The sequence below is a fragment of the Ahaetulla prasina genome, chromosome 10, assembly GCF_028640845.1.
Source record: "Ahaetulla prasina isolate Xishuangbanna chromosome 10, ASM2864084v1, whole genome shotgun sequence".
Classification (NCBI taxonomy): Eukaryota; Metazoa; Chordata; class Lepidosauria; order Squamata; family Colubridae; genus Ahaetulla; species Ahaetulla prasina.
Genome location: NC_080548.1, coordinates 4,509,823 through 4,528,388, shown reverse-complemented (window position 1 = coordinate 4,528,388; position 18,566 = coordinate 4,509,823). Strand labels below are relative to the sequence as shown.

At 46.4% G+C, this 18,566-nt stretch overlaps 2 protein-coding genes across 3 annotated transcripts in view; both read right to left on the bottom strand.

Moving 5' to 3' along the window:
• HDAC1 (histone deacetylase 1) overlaps positions 1-10,371 on the bottom strand; it is a 31,085-nt gene extending 20,714 nt beyond the window's left edge. The window contains exons 1-4 of the mRNA XM_058195393.1: positions 10,193-10,371; positions 3,480-3,592; positions 3,035-3,152; positions 1,781-1,855 (exon numbers count right to left, since the gene is read on the bottom strand). Coding sequence (XP_058051376.1) covers positions 1,781-1,855; positions 3,035-3,152; positions 3,480-3,592; positions 10,193-10,241 — 355 coding nt within the window. The 5' untranslated portion in view covers positions 10,242-10,371. The remainder of the gene's footprint in view (positions 1-1,780; positions 1,856-3,034; positions 3,153-3,479; positions 3,593-10,192) is intronic.
• Positions 10,372-10,487: 116 nt separating this feature from the next.
• LCK (LCK proto-oncogene, Src family tyrosine kinase) overlaps positions 10,488-18,566 on the bottom strand; it is a 59,835-nt gene continuing 51,756 nt past the window's right edge. For both annotated transcript variants that reach the window (XM_058195391.1, XM_058195392.1), the window contains exons 10-13: positions 17,060-17,136; positions 15,742-15,895; positions 12,931-13,062; positions 10,488-12,596 (exon numbers count right to left, since the gene is read on the bottom strand). In XM_058195391.1, coding sequence (XP_058051374.1) covers positions 12,394-12,596; positions 12,931-13,062; positions 15,742-15,895; positions 17,060-17,136 — 566 coding nt within the window. In that variant the 3' untranslated portion in view covers positions 10,488-12,393. The remainder of the gene's footprint in view (positions 12,597-12,930; positions 13,063-15,741; positions 15,896-17,059; positions 17,137-18,566) is intronic.

Sequence of the window (18,566 nt, the reverse complement as noted above, 5' to 3'; positions counted from 1 at the left end):
ACCCGTACGGCTTCCAGACACCGGGACAGCACTTCGATAGCTTCGTTGGGGTGGCCCGGTGTGGAAAAGTACAGCTGGGTGTCATCCGCGTACAGCTGGTACCTCACACCGAAGCCACTGATGATCTCACCCAGCGGCTTCATATAGATGTTGAACAGAAGGCGAGAGAATCGACCCTGCGGCACCCACAAGTGAGGCGCCTCGGGCCGACCTCTGCCCCCTGTCAACACCGTCTGCGACCGATCGGAGAGATAGGAGGAGAACCACCGATAAACGGTGCCTCCACTCCCAATCCCTCCAACCGCGCAGCAGGATACCATGGTCGATGGTATCGAAAGCCGCTGAGAGGTCTAATAGGACCAGGGCAGAGGAACAACCCTATCCCTGGCCCTCCAGAGATCATCCACCAACGCGACCAAAGCCGTCTCCGTGCTGTAACCGGGCGGAAACCGGACTGGAGCAGGTCTAGATAGACAGTTTCATCCAGGTGTAAGGAAACTGATATGCCACCATACTCTCTACAACCTTCGCCAAGCGGTTGGAGACCGGACGATAATTACCTAAAACAGCCGGGTCCAGGGAAGGCTTCTTGAGGAGGGGCCTCACCACCGCCTCTTTCAAGGCGGCCGGAAAGACACCCTCCACCAAAGAAGCACTCGTAATCGCCTGGAGCCAGCCTCGTGTCACCTCCTGAGTGGCCAGCACCAGCCAGGAGGGGCACGGGTCCAGTAAACACGTGGTGGCATTCAACCTACCCAACAACCTGTCCATGTCCTCGGGAGCCACAGGGTCAAACTCATCCCAAACAATATCACCAAGACCACCCTCAGACGTCTCACCTGAGTCACCGCAATTTTGGTCCAAACCGTCCCGAAGCTGAACGATTTCAGCATGAGAGAAAGCATTCTCTAGAAACATTCATCTGTGAATTTATTATATGGAATGTACAAAACATTTTGATGTGAGTTATTCTGAATCCAAAACACCTCATTTCTGTGTAGAAACAGCTGTTTTGAGCATTTTGAAAGTGATCTGAGCATGAAACAATGTCTCAAGCTCAAAACAGCTGCTTTAGCAAAATGCTTAATAGGAGGATTAAAAAAAATTCAGGATTCTGATAGCCTCTTTTCCAACTAACAAATTTTCCTAAAAGGCATAAGCTTTTGTGAGCTCAAGAGGACAACAAGCAGTCTTTGATTTACAATCAATTGTTCAATGACACTGAAAAAAAGTAACTTAAGACAAGTCCTTGCACCATCCTCTTGATCACATGATCAAAATTTGGGATCTTGGCAACAGGCATGTATTTATGATGGTTTAGCATCCCGAATCATGTGATCACCATTTCCAGCCGGCTTCCCACAAGCAAAGCCAATGGAGAAAGCCAGATTCACTTAATAATCGTGTGATTCATTTAGCTGCAGAAATTTGCTTAACTATGGCAAAAAAGTAATAAAATTGGACTTGACTCACTTAATGACCACCTTGTTCAGCAACAGAACATGGCCCAATTGTGGTTCTAAGGCCCAGTTGAGGAATACCTGTATTAATATCCTGACATTTTTCAAAAGTGTATGAAATAGTTTGCATTCAAAGGAACGTTTCAAATTCAGAGCAACTTTGCACATCATTGCCTGGCCTAAAAGGAGCAGGAATCAGATGTCAAAACCCACAGTCTGCAATTCCATAATGAAAGTGAGGTCCTCAGTAGAACAAGCAGCGCAGTTAGTACAGTACATCCTTTGAGGTTTTTATTTTTAAAACTATGATTGCTACTTACCAACAGACCCTCCTGTAGAAAGTTGGCAGAATTCAAACAGTCCGTCAAACACAGGGCAATCTTCTCCAACATTGACTTGAAAAAAAAAGCAACAGGAGAAGTCCTTGTTTAATCACAACATATCAATGATTTCAGCCAAAAAGAGAAATAGAAATATCGGAGTTTGAAAATAAAAAGAACCCCCCCCCCCGAACAATAGAGCTTTATGTGGGAATAACTTTGGAAAACTGATTAAGGAGGACAAGGAAGGAGAGATTTAACTGTACATCCCCCAGAGGTGCTTTGTGAGTGAAATGGACAATCTCTAAATTTGATAAATAAATATAAATATATAATTTGTGAACCATGTGCAATAAAGCTGTCCTTCCACTGGAGTTTATGATCTAGCAACATGAGGCAAAAACTGAGCAACTGCATTGAGATATCTTGCTTACAGGGAAAAAAAACCCCCACACAAGTTGCTCATTAATGAAAGTAAGAGATCAGATTTGTTCAAGCTGTCCATTGGCATTTAACAATGCTAGGAGGTGGTGCCACCTGCTGGAGCTCTAGCAAACTGACAGCTTTAAGAGCTTGGCAGAACTCCACATTGGAGCTTCAAGATGGGTAGTTCTTGGGCAGGAGACCATAGGGAAGTAGGTAGTCTAAAGTGCTGGCTGGGGAATTCTGGGAGTTAAAGTTGCTGTGGTTAAGAAATACCGCCTTGGGTAGAAGGATGAACAATTGTACTGCACAACATTTCTCAAGCTTTAATTCAATTCAAGCAACAAAAAATTACAAGAAGGAACTTAAGCCTAAACCTGTTTTTTTTGCATGACTGACCAAGCTTTCCCTATTACACAAACAGTGGATATTAACAAGTCACCCTCTGAAGGAATGGCAAATGTATTGAAAACAAGGGAATTGCTAATTTTCTCTTCTCATCCACAAAGAGGTAGCGGGTCCCAGCAACACCAAAGGCTTGCTGGGGCTAGTCTGAGAGTGAAAAGCCAGTTTGTCATCCCACCTGAAAGCAACCACGCATTCAGGCCAGGCTTTTCCCAACTGGGATCAGAAGCCTCATTTAAGGGCTGATGGATAAGATATCGCAAATGGATTTTACAGTGGCGGTATCATCCATCCATCCTTGCCGCTATAAACCTTATCAGTGCATTAACCCTTTCCCCCCCTCTAAAAACCCACCCAGGGGCCCATTTTTAGCCAAGCTTGTCTGAGGATTTCCAAGCAAATATAACACCCTTCACTTTCACTCACATCGCTGCATCTGCTTGCTGTATTCAGACATGTTATCTGGCCGAATTGACCGCAGAAATTTGATGTAATCATCACTGTGATATTTGGTCATCTCCTCGGCACTTGCCTTGTAAGGTCGCTGAAATGACAAAGAAAGGAGGAGGAGAACTTGGTAAGGCTGTCACTTCTGAACATTGTTCAAGCAAAGCTCTGACTTTAGTGAGGTTGAAAGGGGGCGCTTCAGCAGCCACAAAAAGCCTCAAATGAAGAGCTAACGAGGACCCCTTCCAGTCAGGATTCAGCCCTAGATGGGAGCAAAATCCACTGGTCCTTCTTGATCAGCTGGGATGATTGGGGGGTGGGGGAACACATGCTCGCTTGTAGCAGCTCTCCTTCTTTCTGAGCCAAAGACCCCAGTCAGTAACAGCGGGTGAAGAATTTAATGTTCAGTTTTTTAAAAACTTACATAAATTTCCATTTTTCTGTAAAGACCATAGTTGAGAAGAAGGTTGTGAGTCATCCTGATCCTGTGAGGTTTCATGGGGTGACCCTGACCATAGTAATAGTTTCCAATATCCCCTAAGAGGCAAAGAAAAGAGGGGAGGGAGGGGAATACAACATGATCATTACAATGTGAACCTAATGAAATGTTAGAAAGGTATTTAAGAATGGACATTAGCGTAACAAGGGGAGGGAGAGGAATACAGGAGTTTTGAGTTAAAGATCTGTTCCCATAGAAGAAAATAGTTCAGGGTTGAACTGTGGAACTCTTGGTACTCTCTGAGCTTGGTTGTTTTCTTGCAGACATTTCATAACTTAACTAGGTAACATCATCAAAGCAAGAACTGTTCTATGTACAAATACAGGCCAGGCCTCAATTTAATAGGTTTCCGATGACTAGACTGAGGAAGGACTATTTCCTTGAGCAGTGTTTTTTTCAACCTAATCAACTTTATGAAGTTTGGAGTTCAGCTCCCAGATCTTGAGTGTAGGTAATCAGCAGGGCAGCTTCTTAACTCTTCTGAATTCTGCTGCAAGTGAGATGAAAACGGGATGTAAGCTAGCTCCCCAAACGATCCTTCAAAACGAAAACTGCAGCGCAGAGGAATTCTGAAGGGCCACACGCACATACATACCCTTTGTTCATGGCAGAGGTGCCATCACATTTTACAGAGACATTGATTGCATGGTAGCAGGTGTTCTGAATCAACTCACAATTTTGTTTGTAGAATCCAATACGAGTAAAAAATCTTTTAAACGATGCCCAAAACTTGCACAATTCAATTCAATAAAATCAATTTCTCACCAGGGCAGTTGGCAATTCCAAAACATCACCCAGCAACAACCATCATACAAAAAGCAGAAGCAGCTGAATCCCCAAAGTGTTCCTCAAAATGTTTATGTTATTCAAATGAATAAAACATAAGTTGTAATACTATTAGCTCTCTTTTGATTTCCATGTTGTTCTAAACTTTGCTTTATTCAATATATCAGGCAGAACTCATGCTGTGGCCCAAAGAGTCAATCAGGCCTCCTTAAAGCATGTTGAGACCATGCTGGTTCAGCCTTTCTCAACTAAGGGACAGGGTTCAACTACCAACTACTCCAAGCTGTCCCAGCTCTATTTTACAGAAAGCAAGGGGAGAAAAGGCCTTCCTCAGCAGCCTCAGAGAACAGACAGATGTTTCAGAAAGGTGCTTCAGAATTTCATGGAAACCTCCATATTGTTTTCTTGACAACAACAGAAGTCATTTGCCAATGTTTCTTTCAATGAATGTGATCTCTCCACTGGAACCTATAAGCCTTAGATATCTCCATCAAAATACTAAGCAGATCCAATCCTGCCTCCCTTTATGAGAAAACCTCACTTCACTCCAAAAGAGAGTCTAAATGAAGCATGCAGAATATTTTTTAAAGACCATGGAGCTCAACATCCAAAATTCTCCAGCCAATACAGCCATTGCTGAGAATCTTGGAAGAAGTCCACAGCTCTCAAGAGTCATTCAGTTGGAGAACTGGGTTAGCAATGTACTCCTGAGGGGAAGAGGGTACAGGTAGTCCTCAACTTACAATTACAGTTGGGATTGGAATTTTTGTTGCAACGCAATGCACTCATTAAATAAGCTGAATTCGATTTTACAACCTTTTTTGCAGTGATCATTATACAACTTGTGCGATCATTAAGCGAATTTGTCTTCCCCCATTGACTTTGCTTGTCAGAAACTCCCTGGGAAGCTTGCAAGTGGCATTCATATGACAGCAGGGATGCTGCAAGGACCGATCCTAAGTGCAAGGACTGATTATAAGCAGTATTATTTTCTCAGTTGCTGTTGTGACTTTGACTGTTAAGCAAATGGTTGTAAGTTGATTATTACCTATAAAAGAGTGCTAAGTAAGTTAAGCAAAGCCCTCTATGCCAAGGATAGATGGGTGGCCCAACTGTAGGGCCACTTTCACATTCTAATTCAGTATTTTTCAAACTTGATAACTTCAAGTTGTGCGCACTTCAACTCCCAGGACTCCCCAGCCAGCCATCAACGGTGTGGGAGTTGGAAGTCCACACATCTTGAAGTTGCTAAGTTTGAGAAAGGCTGCCCTAATCTTTCAAGAGGCAATCAAAAGCCCTCTGTGACTCTCCTCACTGCTATTTGCCTCACAGCGTTCAGAACAAGGAAGAAAAAAAATCAGCATACTGCTCCTACAGCAACAAAATCCCTGAGGCCGCTAAAGAGAAAGGAAAATAAAATCCATTAGTACACACACACAGACACACATCCTTATCGAACAGGCTTTGCATACCTCTGGATCAAGGGCAAAAAATCCAAAGGGATCCTATGGCAAGGGACTTGTGAAGCCACTAAGCCAACTCTGCCCTGCCGGTACCAGGAGCAGGGAGGGGGTGAGGCAAGAGCTCCTCCTAATGGGGAAATCCACCATTGAGTTTCATTAAGTTACAGTACTTCCATAAACAAGTAAATAGCATTCATCTGTGGTTTCAAGTAGAATGCTGCCAAGCCAAAAATAAATCAGTTTTGCTGATGAACAGAGGTGATGTGGATCATACCGGTCTGAAGCTGTTTTCGAACTGGCCCAGAGTTCTTACATGAAAAAGCATTTAAGTCTGGAATGGGCCACCATATACAGAAAATGCCTGGATTATTTGACTTACACATAGTGCTCAAATTATGACCAGTCGCTTAGTTTCATACCATGGGGCAGGGGTCTCCAACCTTGGCAACTTGAAGCCTGGAGGACTTCAACTCCCAGAATTCCCCAGCCGGCAAAGCTGGCTGGGGAATTCTGCGAGTTGAAGTCCACCAGGCTTCAAGTTGCCAAGGTTGGAGACCCCTGCCATGGGGTAATTAGGTTCCAAAGGTATAGTGACCAATCCACAGTCTTGTGACCACATCTGGGGCACTTGGGAAGTGGCCCACATTTAGCGTCCTGAAGTCATGTGACCATGTTTTATGACATTTTGCCAAAAATAGGCATTTACTTCTCATTTTCTGCAAAACCGGTCGATAACAAAAAATAGGTTCACTTAACTATTGCTGCAAAAAAGGTACTAAAAATGGCTCCAGTCATGTGATAGGCATCACAATATTAATGGGCAGGCTCCATTACATTATAAGCTGAGGACTACCTGTATTATTATTATAATAGTACAGGACTATATCATAATCATAGATGGAACCACAATGTAGCGTTTTTGAAAAGAGCTTTGGGAATGCTCTTTTCCTTGCTCTTACAGATATTTATACACCCAGAAAAACAGAGCCTATTTTAGAGTTTGCATTATCATTTTCAAGCATTTCCTGCCCAAAAGCCAGAAAACTACTGATTACTTTTATACCTCTACAACAGGGGTGTCAAACTCACGTTGTCATGGCGGCATGACGTGACGCATCAGGATTTTTTCCCCCTTTGCTAAACCGGGCGTAGACCTGGCCAGCACGTGACGCATCCAGCCCATGGGCCAGGAGTTTGACAGCCCTGTTCTTCAAGAAGATTATCCCTACTCTAGATGGACCTTTGGTCCAACTGAGAACATCCTCCTGGAGACACAGGAAAGTTGCAAGCTGCTTTGGATCCCAAGAAGCACATAGCCTGAAGAAAACATCAGTTGGGCACATTTGCCCTGGAAAATGGGCTGCCTTCTTGGCAAACAAGGCCCTAGCATTTCTTTGAAAACACCATCCATGGAGGCAGAAATGAAGAAGTGATTCTCAGCAAACCAATTCCCCTTCTAGAAACAGGCCAACGTTCCCAGGCTAACATGGGAAATAGGGATTGCTTTTGTGACAACAGGAAATATGTGGCCTGAGAAAAAACCAGGAGCCTCTTCCAAGAATAAACATCTTCAGCTCTGAGGCCAGGGAAGTCAGGGCATAGAAATAGAGATCACTCAAGTCAGAATTTAGCTTAAGAAGCTGGGGAAGCCTTAGAGTCCAATTCAGACCTATCCTCATCCAGAAAACACAGGACACAAAGCTGTTCCCCCTTCCCTCCTACAATCATCACAGGCCCAAGAGTTGCTTTGGAGTAGGACAATAATCCCTGGAATTTAAAAGGAGCCTTCCACGGTATTGCCACAATGGTAAAACCAACAACCTTTCCTTCATTTTCCACCAACTACTTCCTCTGTCCACACCCAGCTCCCTCCTCACTTTTTCAGCCCTGCTAAATCTCCAGATTGTTTTCCGATACACCTGGACAGCACTATTCCATTTCATTCCCTACCAACAACGTGCTCCCAGCTGCCCCTTGGCTTCTTGAAACATCCCACCCAGTGCTCCTTCTCTCAGTGGCTGCCCTCGCTCTTCTCCCTCTTCACATCCTGAGCTTGATCGTACATGCTTACAGCGAGTAGAAAGACTCCTCGTCAGCTTGGTAAAATCTTTCCAGTGTTGCAGTCGGTGTTGGATCAGTCATGAAAGTTACTTGGGGCCACTAGGCTCTCTCATTTCGGGCCTGGCCTACCCACCAAGGCTATTGGTGCATTTTACATGCCAAGTCATTTCTTCTGGTATAAGTGTTTATGGATATACTTCCTCAGGTGCCCAGAGAAATCCTGAGAAAATATGGAACATCCATGATCCACAAGGTTGCTGCTGCTGGTGGTAAAGGACAGAGCCAAGACAAAGCTGGGACAGGAATTCCTTACGCTTAAAATCATTTTCCTTCATGATGGCAGAAAACCCTAAACGGGCCTGCCACTGAGCACTAGCGACTGTGGGGGATATTTTTCTTCTGATCGAAGCCCTCTCTGCAACCGAGAGCCCCCAGCCTTACATCAGGGGTCCCTTTGGGGGGCCATCGCCTTGATGGCTTCTTCCACGCTGCTCCAAGGCTCTCTTCCCTTCCACCCTTCCGACATCTTTGCCTGACCCCAGTTTCCCTTCCGTGTGCAAAGGGCAGAGGCTCTTGCAGAACTGAGCATGGCAAGTCAGGTGAAGAGAAGGACCAGGGGAGACACGATACCCATCTTCCAATATTTGAGGGGCTGCCACAGAGAAGAGGAGTGGGTCAAGCTGTTTCCCAAAGCACCTGAAGGCCAGACAAGGAATAACGGATGGAAACTGAGCAAGGAGAGATTCAACCTGGAAATAAAGAGGAACTTTCTGACAGTGACAACAATCAACCGATGGAACAGAAGCTGCCTTTGGAAGTTGTGGGATCTTCATCACTGGAGGCTTTCAAGAAGAGACTGGACTGCCGTTTGTCAGAAATGGTGTAGGGTCTCCTGCTTGATTGGGGGTGGGGGTGGGGTTGGACTAGAATCAGGGGTCTCCAACCTTGGTCCCTTTAAGACTTGTGGACTTCAACTCCCAGAGTCCCTCAGCCAGCAAAGCTTGGAGGTCATCTAATCCAGGGGTCTCCAACCTTGGTCCCTTTAAGACTTGTGGACTTCAACTCCCAGAGTCCTCAGCCAGCAAAGCTTGGAGGTCATCTAATCCAGGGGTCTCCAACCTTGGTCCCTTTAAGACTTGTGGACTTCAACTCCCAGAGTCCTCAGCCAGCAAAGCTTGGAGGTCATCTAATCCAGGGGTCTCCAACCTTGGTCCCTTTAAGACTTGTGGACTTCAACTCCCAGAGTCCCTCAGCCAGCAAAGCTTGGAGGTCATCTAATCCAGGGGTCTCCAACCTTGGTCCCTTTAAGACTTGTGGACTTCAACTCCCAGAGTCCCTCAGCCAGCAAAGCTTGGAGGTCATCTAATCCAGGGGTCTCCAACCTTGGTCCCTTTAAGACTTGTGGACTTCAACTCCCAGAGTCCCTCAGCCAGCAAAGCTTGGAGGTCATCTAATCCAGGGGTCTCAACCTTGGTCCCTTTAAGACTTGTGGACTTCAACTCCCAGAGTCCCTCAGCCAGCAAAGCTTGGAGGTCATCTAATCCAGGGGTCTCAACCTTGGTCCCTTTAAGACTTGTGGACTTCAACTCCCAGAGTCCCTCAGCCAGCAAAGCAAAACTGGCTGAGGAACTCTGGGAGTTGAAGTCCACAAGTCTTAAGGGACCAAGGTTGGAGACCCCTGGATTAGATGACCTCTAAGGTTCCTCCCAGGGTCGGCCTTAACCACGAAGCCCTGCACGGTCCACACCCCCACCCCCACCCCGTTCCCAGCGGGCCCGCCTTTCCCCTCCTTCCACCTGCCACGCGAGGGTGCAAATCCGAGCCGGCTTCGCGCGGCTTTTGCCAACCGGGTCCTTCGCCCGCAATTAATTGGGGGAGTCCCTCTGGTCAGCGCTCCCCCTCCCCTGGAGGGGGGCAGGGAGTTCCTCCCTCCTACTCTCAGCCTGTCCGACCTCTCAGGGCTGTTGTGCCGAGAGCGGAAGCCCTTTCCCACCTCCATCAGACTCCCCACGTTCACCCGCTGGCCAATCCCCCCCACCCCAAATCGGGCTTTCCTCCCCCCCCCCCCGCAGCATCCCGATCCGCCTCCGACTGGGAAGCCCGGGCGATGGAGGCCGGGCACCCAAGGGTCGCCCGCTCGGGCAAGATCACAACTCCCGAAGCAGCTCCGATGGTTGACGAGCAGATGCAGCAGCAATCCCGGGAGCGCTGTGGATGATGGGAGGTGTAGTCCCCCTTCTACCACCGCCCCCTCCCCAGCCTCCCTCCCCTGGCCCCGCCTCTTCCTCCCTAAGCCCCGCCCTCCAGACGCCGAGCCCCCTCACTCACCGTCGTAATAGTAGCAGACTTTCCGCTTGGTCCCCTGAGTCAGCGCCATTTTCCCCCACCGCCCCGCCGCGCCGCGTCCCGACGGCACCTCAGTCCGGACCAGAGTCCCGCCACGCAACCGAGCCCGCCTGGGCAAGGAGGGAGAGGGTGGCCCTCGGTGAACCCTTCCCCACCCGCTAGCCTATCACAAGTGGAGGCATCCCGCTAAAGGCCAATGGGAAGCCTGGAAGGGCGGGGCGTTTCGGGACAAGAAGTTAGATCGAGCAGTGAGTAGTTGCTCCGACTGTACCACTGTTGCAGGAGAAATACAGGGGTGTACAGGGATGAGCTAGTACCATTTTTCACATGAGGGGGAAACATTCCTCTGGTTGTATCTCCTGCGAAGCGGCGGGTACCCCCCACCCCTCCCCCCGCAAATAATGTTTCAGTTTCAGGCCGGTGGCGGGGAAACGTTAATATATCTTCTGCTTTTTAAAAATAGACACACATCCCGCATCAAAGTTTTTTTAAAGATTCCATCTTGAAGGATTTTAAAAAGGTTTTTAAGATGAGTTTAAGTCTCATTAGCTGCTCTTATTTTAACTGAAGTTTTCGAAACGAGCCCCTTTTACCTTCGATTTTTAAGCTTCCCCTGCTCCATGAGCTGTTTTTTCTGTGACATATTCTGATTAAGTTTACTGCACGTTCTGTTCTTTTGAAAAACCTCATGAGGAATTTTAAACTAAATCAAAACCAATCGTAGACCATTTGAAAACGCAGAATTTTGCATGTATAACTTACATGTATTAAGCATGTAAAAATAATGCATATAGAAAAGATCAAATTATATAATTTCCTGACTGCTATGATTTTGGAAGCCGCTGTTTAAGACCATGTGTGAACCCCAATTAATATGGCTTGTTCAAGAAACAATGGTTTAAAAATACGCTAGCTTGGAATAACCTGTAAATTACCTTTCCTACTTCTTCCTCCGCCTATCTGCCTTCTCTCTGTCAGAGCCTCTGTGTGGTCAAAAAAGTCAAAATGGCAGCCACAACAATGTAAGCAAAGCTCTCTTTTTCATGAGTGTCACCACAAAGGCAGAGCTTCGACTGCCATTGTCTTGACTTTTTTGACATCCCAGAGCCACTTTCTATTGCCTTTGTTCAAACTTCAGGCCTGGTTGCACAGCAATCCCAGAAAAGCCAAGGCCTTTGAGGGGGCAGAGGACCTTTGCCTTAAAAAACAGCCTTCCAGTGGTTCATTTGTACAGGTAGTCCTTGATTTACAATCAGTCACTTAGCGACCACTCAAAATTACAACACCGCCCCAAAAAAACACTACTTATGACTTACTAGTAGATTTGAAGTTCTGATGTTGTCCCTCCCCCACAATCACATGATTGCCATTTACAATGGTTTTACTGAAAACCAGCATTCACTTTAAATTTCTGGGGGGGAAAAAACTAGCAAAAATAGACTTGCTTAATGACCACAGCTTTTGCTTTTTTGACCGCTGCAAAATGGCCATAAAAACAGGTCTGGTCACATGGGTGATTTGCTTTATGATTCACAATTTACAACCGCAATTGCCAGGTTCAGCATGGTCATAAGTCGAGGACTACCTATACCAGGTGCATGTGCCTCCCGCAGAGCAGCTGAAGCACAGGGGCCTCTGTGACTCAGACTGCTAATGCAGTCTGTTATTAACAGCAGCTGCTTGCAATTACTGCAGGTTCAAGTCCCACCAGGCCCAAGGTTGACTCAGCCTTCCATCCTTTATAAGGTAGGTAAAATGAGGACCCAGATTGTTGGGGGCAATAAGTTGACTTTGTATATAAATATACAAATAGGATGAAGACTATTGCTAACATAGTGTAAGCCACCCTGAGTCTTCAGAGAAGGGCGGGATATAAATGCAAATAAAAAAAAAGTAGTAATTAAAAAAGGGCTCGCTTTTGCCTGCTGAGCTGATACAAGAACTCTCCGTCTCAGTTCCTCTGGGCACCTCTGAATGTTGGTTTCCTTTTCCTTTTGAAAAAGGAGGGAAGTTTGCCAGTGATTAGCCATGAACTTCTCAGGAAGTCATTGGGGTCCCAATAAAGCCCTTCTTCTCCATCGTACCCCCCTCCCTGCCATCTTGGATGCAAGGCAAAGTCTTCAAGAGTGTCTTTTCTGCTGGTTGTGAGAATAGTGTCCCATGGATCTTGGCTTGAAGCATCTTCACACCTGCTGTTCATATTGTACTTCCGTGGCAGTGAAGAAATCCTCCAGGACCCCTTTCAGGAACTCAAAAGTGGGGCGCTGCTCTGGGTTATCCCTCCAACACTGCAGCATCAGTTTGTACAGCTCTTCTGGGCAGTTGTCCGGTTGCGGCATCCGGTACCCTTGTTCCAGGTTTTGGATGACTTCTGGATTGCTCATTCCTGCAGTCACAAGAGAGGCAGCAAATGAGAATGGGGATGGGGTCCAGGTGGGGCGATTCCCCCCGCAAAGCCAGCGCATCATAAAGCCATCCCCAAATAGGTGTGGTGGTGCTTCCTCCAGAATTTCTACCTTATAGCAGAGTTTCTCAACTCAGCAACTAAGATGCGTGGACTTCAGCTTGCAGAATTCCCCAGCAACCGTGGCTGGCTAGGGAATTCTGGGAGATGAAATCCTCAAATCTTAAAGCTGCCCAAGTTTGAGAAACCCTGCCATAGACAAAGGCAAATTTATTTTGTATAGATCACAAATGGAAATAGATCACTACTTACTGACCTGGGTAAGGGATCCGGCCATAAGTGATTATCTCAGTCAGTAGAATCCCAAATGACCAGACATCTGATTTAATGGTGAATGTTCCATAATTGATGGCCTCCGGGGCTGTCCATTTAATTGGGAACTTTGCTCCTGAAGGAAGAAATCTTAAGAGAGTAAGAATGGTATCTTGGTGCAGAGTAGACCCATCTGTTTCCCTCTGGATTTCAATTCCCAGAATTCCCTTAGCTCTATGGCTAGCGAATTCAGGAGCTGAATTCCAGCCAATCAGGAGAGTTGGAAGGCTGGAAAAGAAATACTAATTTTTCCCAGGAGGAAAACTGGTAAATTTCATTGCATCGGCCACAAGAAGGAGCTGCACACTGTGGAATCCCAGCATTTTATGCCACATGTCCTTGATGTACACATCTTTAAAAATGTTCCTCATCTATAAAATCGAGTTTTGTTGATGATCAGCACACTAGAGAGAATTTTCCCACTCCTGGACCTTCAGCCATCCTTGATATATCTGACTTCGGGCCAGTCTATTGTCTCTCTCTCAGACCAACCCATCCAATGGGGTTATTGTGGGGGAAATAGGAGGATGAAGGTATAGGGCCGTGATGGTGAACCTATGGCACATGTGCCGGAAGTGGCACGCAGAGCCATCTCTCCGGGCACATGAGCCGTTTCCTGTTGCTCTTCCAGGTTCCGGTGCGTCGGCCAGCTGGTCTTCACGCGCATGGGAGCGCCAGAAACTGGAAGAGCAGCTGCCTAGTGCACATGCTTGCGCCAGGAAGATGATCTTCTAGTTTCAGCATGCGCATGTGCACCGGCCACCTGATCTTCCGGTTTCTGGCATGCATGCATGTGCAAATACCAGCTGGCCGGTGCACTGGAACCCAGAAGAGGAACGGGCAACGGTCCATAGTCCAGAGTGCCTGGCTGGGTCAGGCACACAGGGCAGCATTTCTGGCTGGGCGAATGGCCGCCCTGCCCGCTGTTCCTGCCGCTGCCCGGGGCAAGGGGGCGACAATGGTTCTTGTGCTGCTGCTTCCCAGCCAGGATGCTGGAACAGCAAGGAGGAGCCGCATCGGGGAGGTAAGCTGCCCCAGAAGAGACGGAGGAGAGCGCAGCTCCTCACGCATGGAGACACCACCGAGGGCCCAGCTTGCTGGCCAGGGAGCAGCTACGGGGGCCGGCCAGTCACTCCTGCCTCTCACCCTGCTGCGGCTGCTGCTGCTGCTGCTCTTCTGGGGCGGCCGGGAGGTGGAGGAGCTGAGTCCACGCAGGAGGAACATCTGTCCGGTGCCGGGGTAAGAAGCTCACCTACTGGGAAGCAGTCGTGCTCCCTGGGCAGAAGTGGGGGGGGAGGGCTAAGGTGGCTTTTTCTTGGTGGCGGGTGCTTCATCCTGGCCAGAGTTGGAGCGAAGCTGTCCTGCCTACTGGTCCCCCAATCCAAGTCCCAGGAAAGCTTCCCTACGAGGCCAGGAAGGGGCTCTGGCTCTCCAGAGGAGGGAGGCAGCATTCCCCGCCCAACTTTCTCCCCCTGTCTGGGGCTGCAGAACCAGCTCATCAATGGGGATGTCCCGCCACCCTGACAGGGACCAGGGGGTGCAGGCAGGGAGGTGCAAGGATCCCCGAAAGGCCAGGCAGAACTGGCAGAGGATCCCCGCACATGGGGCTCATCCCTCCCCCACTGCTGACAGCTCCTGTGCCCCTCCCCACCGCTTACCCCCAGGGCGCAGGCAAATTTTGACATTTGAATTTTGACACTTCCGGTTTCTGGCGCGTGCATGCACACTGGCCAGTTGGTCTTTGCGTGCGTATGTGTGCCAGAAACCGGAAGACCAGGTGGCCGGCTGGAAACTCGAAGATCATCTTCAGCTGCTCTTCCGGCTTCCAGCACCTCCATGTGCAAGCTCCCGTTTCGGGACTTGGTGCTGAAAAGATTCACCAACACTGGTATAGTGGATATGTGCACTGCTTTGAATTATTTGTAAAAATAATAAAGGTGGGATATAAATTAAATAAATAACATGCCCCAGAATTCCACAGAATCACTGCAGTCTTTAAAATAGTTTAAAATTCTAAGGCTGAGGTTGAGACTTACTTGCTCACAGTATGCAAGGGTCTCTTCAGAGAGCTGTACTCGAAATCACATATCTCACTGTGTTTATGCAGAGAGCTTTCTCTCGCTCCCTTTCCTGGCTGAATGCACAATGCAGAGCCGGTGGGCTACAACTTTCTCAGGAGACGGGCTGGGACACCAACTCAAAGCCAGCCAGCTGCAGCTCTAAAACAGTTTTCCTATCAGGAGAAAGGATTCTGACCCTTTAACCAAGCTTGGGCGTGCATCGCACACCTGCATTCTAAAGATCCACTGTGATTCAGTGTCTCTCATCCTTGACCTCTTTAAGCTGCGTGGACTTCAATTTCAGAATTCTGGGAGTTGAGGTCCACCCAGTTTAAAGTAGCTAAGGTTGAGAAACACTTTTGGAATCAGTGTGCATAGTACCTGTGCATAAGGTCATCTGTCCTAACTCCCACCCTCACCCCAATTCCATGTTTGGAATAATTCATGGAGCCTAATCTGCCCATTCAAAAGAATGAGGTCTTAGCAGGAAGGTTTCTAAGGGAGTTAACAAAAGATTGAGAAAGCGTGACTGCACAATCAAAGCCCTCTTCCTTTTGACATGGATGGGGTGTTTGAAGCTATCATTTTGAATTCTTTGACACTCCCCTGCAGTCCTCTCCCCCCCTCCCCATAGAAGGAAGAAGCTTTGCTTGCTTTGCAAGGCCAAAGGGGCCCAAGGGGCAGAAGAGACCCACCCTCTTGAGCAGTGTATTCATCGTCCTTCATAAGGCGGGCCAACCCAAAATCTGCAATCTTGCAGCAGAGGTTTTCGGAGACCAGGATATTGGCAGCCCGCAGGTCACGGTGGATGTAGTTTTTCTTCTCGAGGAAGGCCATTCCTTCTGCTATCTTTGTGCACAAAGAGGAGATAAACATCACATACTTTTGTGCTGCATTTCCACCCCAGCTTCCCTCCCAAGCAACCAGGTCAAGTGTAACTCCCTTCCTTTCCCATGTTATCCTCCCAACCATCCTGCTATAAATCGGACTGAAAAAAACCTCTTAGCCTTTATTTACTTATTTATTTATTTATTTATTTATTTATTTATTTATGGCCCTTTGGATCCTCTTCCTTTTGGTCCCAAATTGCTGCCCCAAATCAGTGAATGTCCTATTCCTGCTCTTTTCTTAGGGTTATGAAGAAGAAAACAGGAATCACTTTCTAGGTATCCTCAGAATGAGGAGCCAAGGTAGACAGTCAGGCTTGGCGCATTCATGCGCAGAGCCTGTTTTTGTTTTTGTTTTAACCTGCAGCCTTTCTGACTCTCAGGATGTTCTTGTTCTAAAGCATGGTTTGCCTGTTTCTTCAATTAACAAACTGAATTCGATAATTCAGCCTGGGGATCACCAAGTGGACATGCTTGCCTTGTATTTAAGGAGCAGAAACAGCAAATACTCTCTGGAAAACTCAAGGCTTTCAGCCAACCCAGAAATGGAATGGAAATAATGGAATAGAACATAGAATCATAAGGCTGGATGGTCTTCAGGGATTTTCTAGTCCAATCTCCCGCTCAGGGCAGGGGCTCATACCATCCCAGTCAAATGGCTGTCCAAGTTCTTCTTTGAAACCTCCAGTGATAGAACACACCAAGTTCTGGAGGCAAGCTGTTCCAATAAGTTGACTTTGTAAAAAATATACAAATAGAATGAGACTATTGCCTTATACATTGTAAGCCGCCCTGAGTCTTCGGAGAAGGGCGGGGTATAAATGTAAACAAACAAACAAACAAACATTGATTAATTGTTCTCACTGCCAAAACATTTCTCCTTATTTCTAGGTTTGATCTCTCTTTAAGGATCTTGTGGGACTGTTGTTCTGGAGAGATTTAAGCTACAGCCAACTAAATTCCCAGGTTCAGCAGAAGCTGTTTCTTCCGTTTCTTTTCATCCCTAAAAATAAGTTTTCTACCCATTAACAATCCCCCCCAATAAAAGGTGTTTCTACTGTTTTCTCTTCCTCAGCCATTCTGTCTGCTTATATCTTCTTACTCCACTGTATTATTTTGTTCATACCTGTGCTGTCATGTCGAGCAGTTTATAAATTGTTAAATTAGTGCCTTCCGCAGCTTTGAGAAAATCTACCAGATTGCCTAGAAGGAAGAAGGGGAAAAAAACAGTCAGAAGATGCTCAGTGCCTCTTCACAGTTATAAGTACCCAAATACAAAATTAGTCTATGCTTACAAGAGCTTTAAGCTCTATTTTCTATTATCTGATTTTCTAATAATCAAAATCATAACTTGTAAGTTTATTTTTTTGATACCCACAAAAAGTCTTTAAGGGATTTCTTGTCAGCCATAAATGTAGATTTTTTTTTCTCTAATCAAGGACGTCAATTTAGCCATCTTTGCAAGCTTCATCATCTTCACCAACCATTCCTCCATTGTGAGTTGTGCCAAATCTTTCTTCTTTTGTACATCAATCCCAAAAGAAAAATCCCCCATTTCAATTGTATATTAATCTTTAAAATCCTTGGAATTGGTGTATATAGTTTTACTTAAAATGTTCTAACTTTTTTTACATCTCCACCAAAGATGATAAAATGTTCCCTTGTGTTATTCACATTTAGAACATAAATTTGAAGAGCCTTTCTGTATTCTAGACCAGGGGTATCCAAGCCTGGCAACTTTAAGACTTGTGGACTTCAATTCCCGGAATTCCCAAGGTTGATCCCCTTCCTTCCTTCCTTCCTCCCTCCCTCCAATGTGAGTGTTCCAGACTCTTTCAACCATGCTGTTCTATGTTGAAGAAACTCTTTAGATTTCTTGCCCTCTTAAAATTGCTGCAACAATTAGAGAATTCTAAGTACAAAGCCCACCCACCTACCCTCCGAAGGAAAAGTTCCCTCTATGCTTTCTTTGAACTTAGATCTGCTTCCAACATTTACCTACAGTTTGGTTCCTCAATTGCATTCCCCCACAAATGTTTGCAAATTCCTTATGGGGGATAGATGGGGATGCTGAAGATCAAATTGGTAAAACTGAGGAACCCTCATTCCAGCACTTGGCAGAGCCTGGCTTCAAGTCCCATGCCATTTCTGGGGCTCTCTTCTCCAACATTGATGTTCCCATCTCCAATTCTCAGGTTGTACTTGCCTCTTCAGTAGCTGACCTTAGCAATAAACAGCACGACATGACCTATACTCCCAATGTTCTTCAGAAATGCCTCTAATAATGGCTACTGCTGGGAACTCAGATTGACATTTGGATACCCTTAAACCCCTAATCATTCTCTCATGGAATATTGCAGGTTGGAGTGCTAAATTCCAAGATTCTGCTTTTATAAATTACATTGCAGAATTTGATATACTTCTGTTCCGAGAGACATGGCTTGAAAATAGCTTGTATATAAGTGAATATAAATCCCTTTCACTCCCAGCAGTACCTGGAACAGGATGTGGTAGATTGCATGGTGGTTTAAATTTACAAATGTCAACTAAGCTACATTCAAACATTACACAGTTAGATCCAATGAAGCACTATGCAATGTCTTATTGAGTCTTTAGTGTGGCGGGCTGAAGAA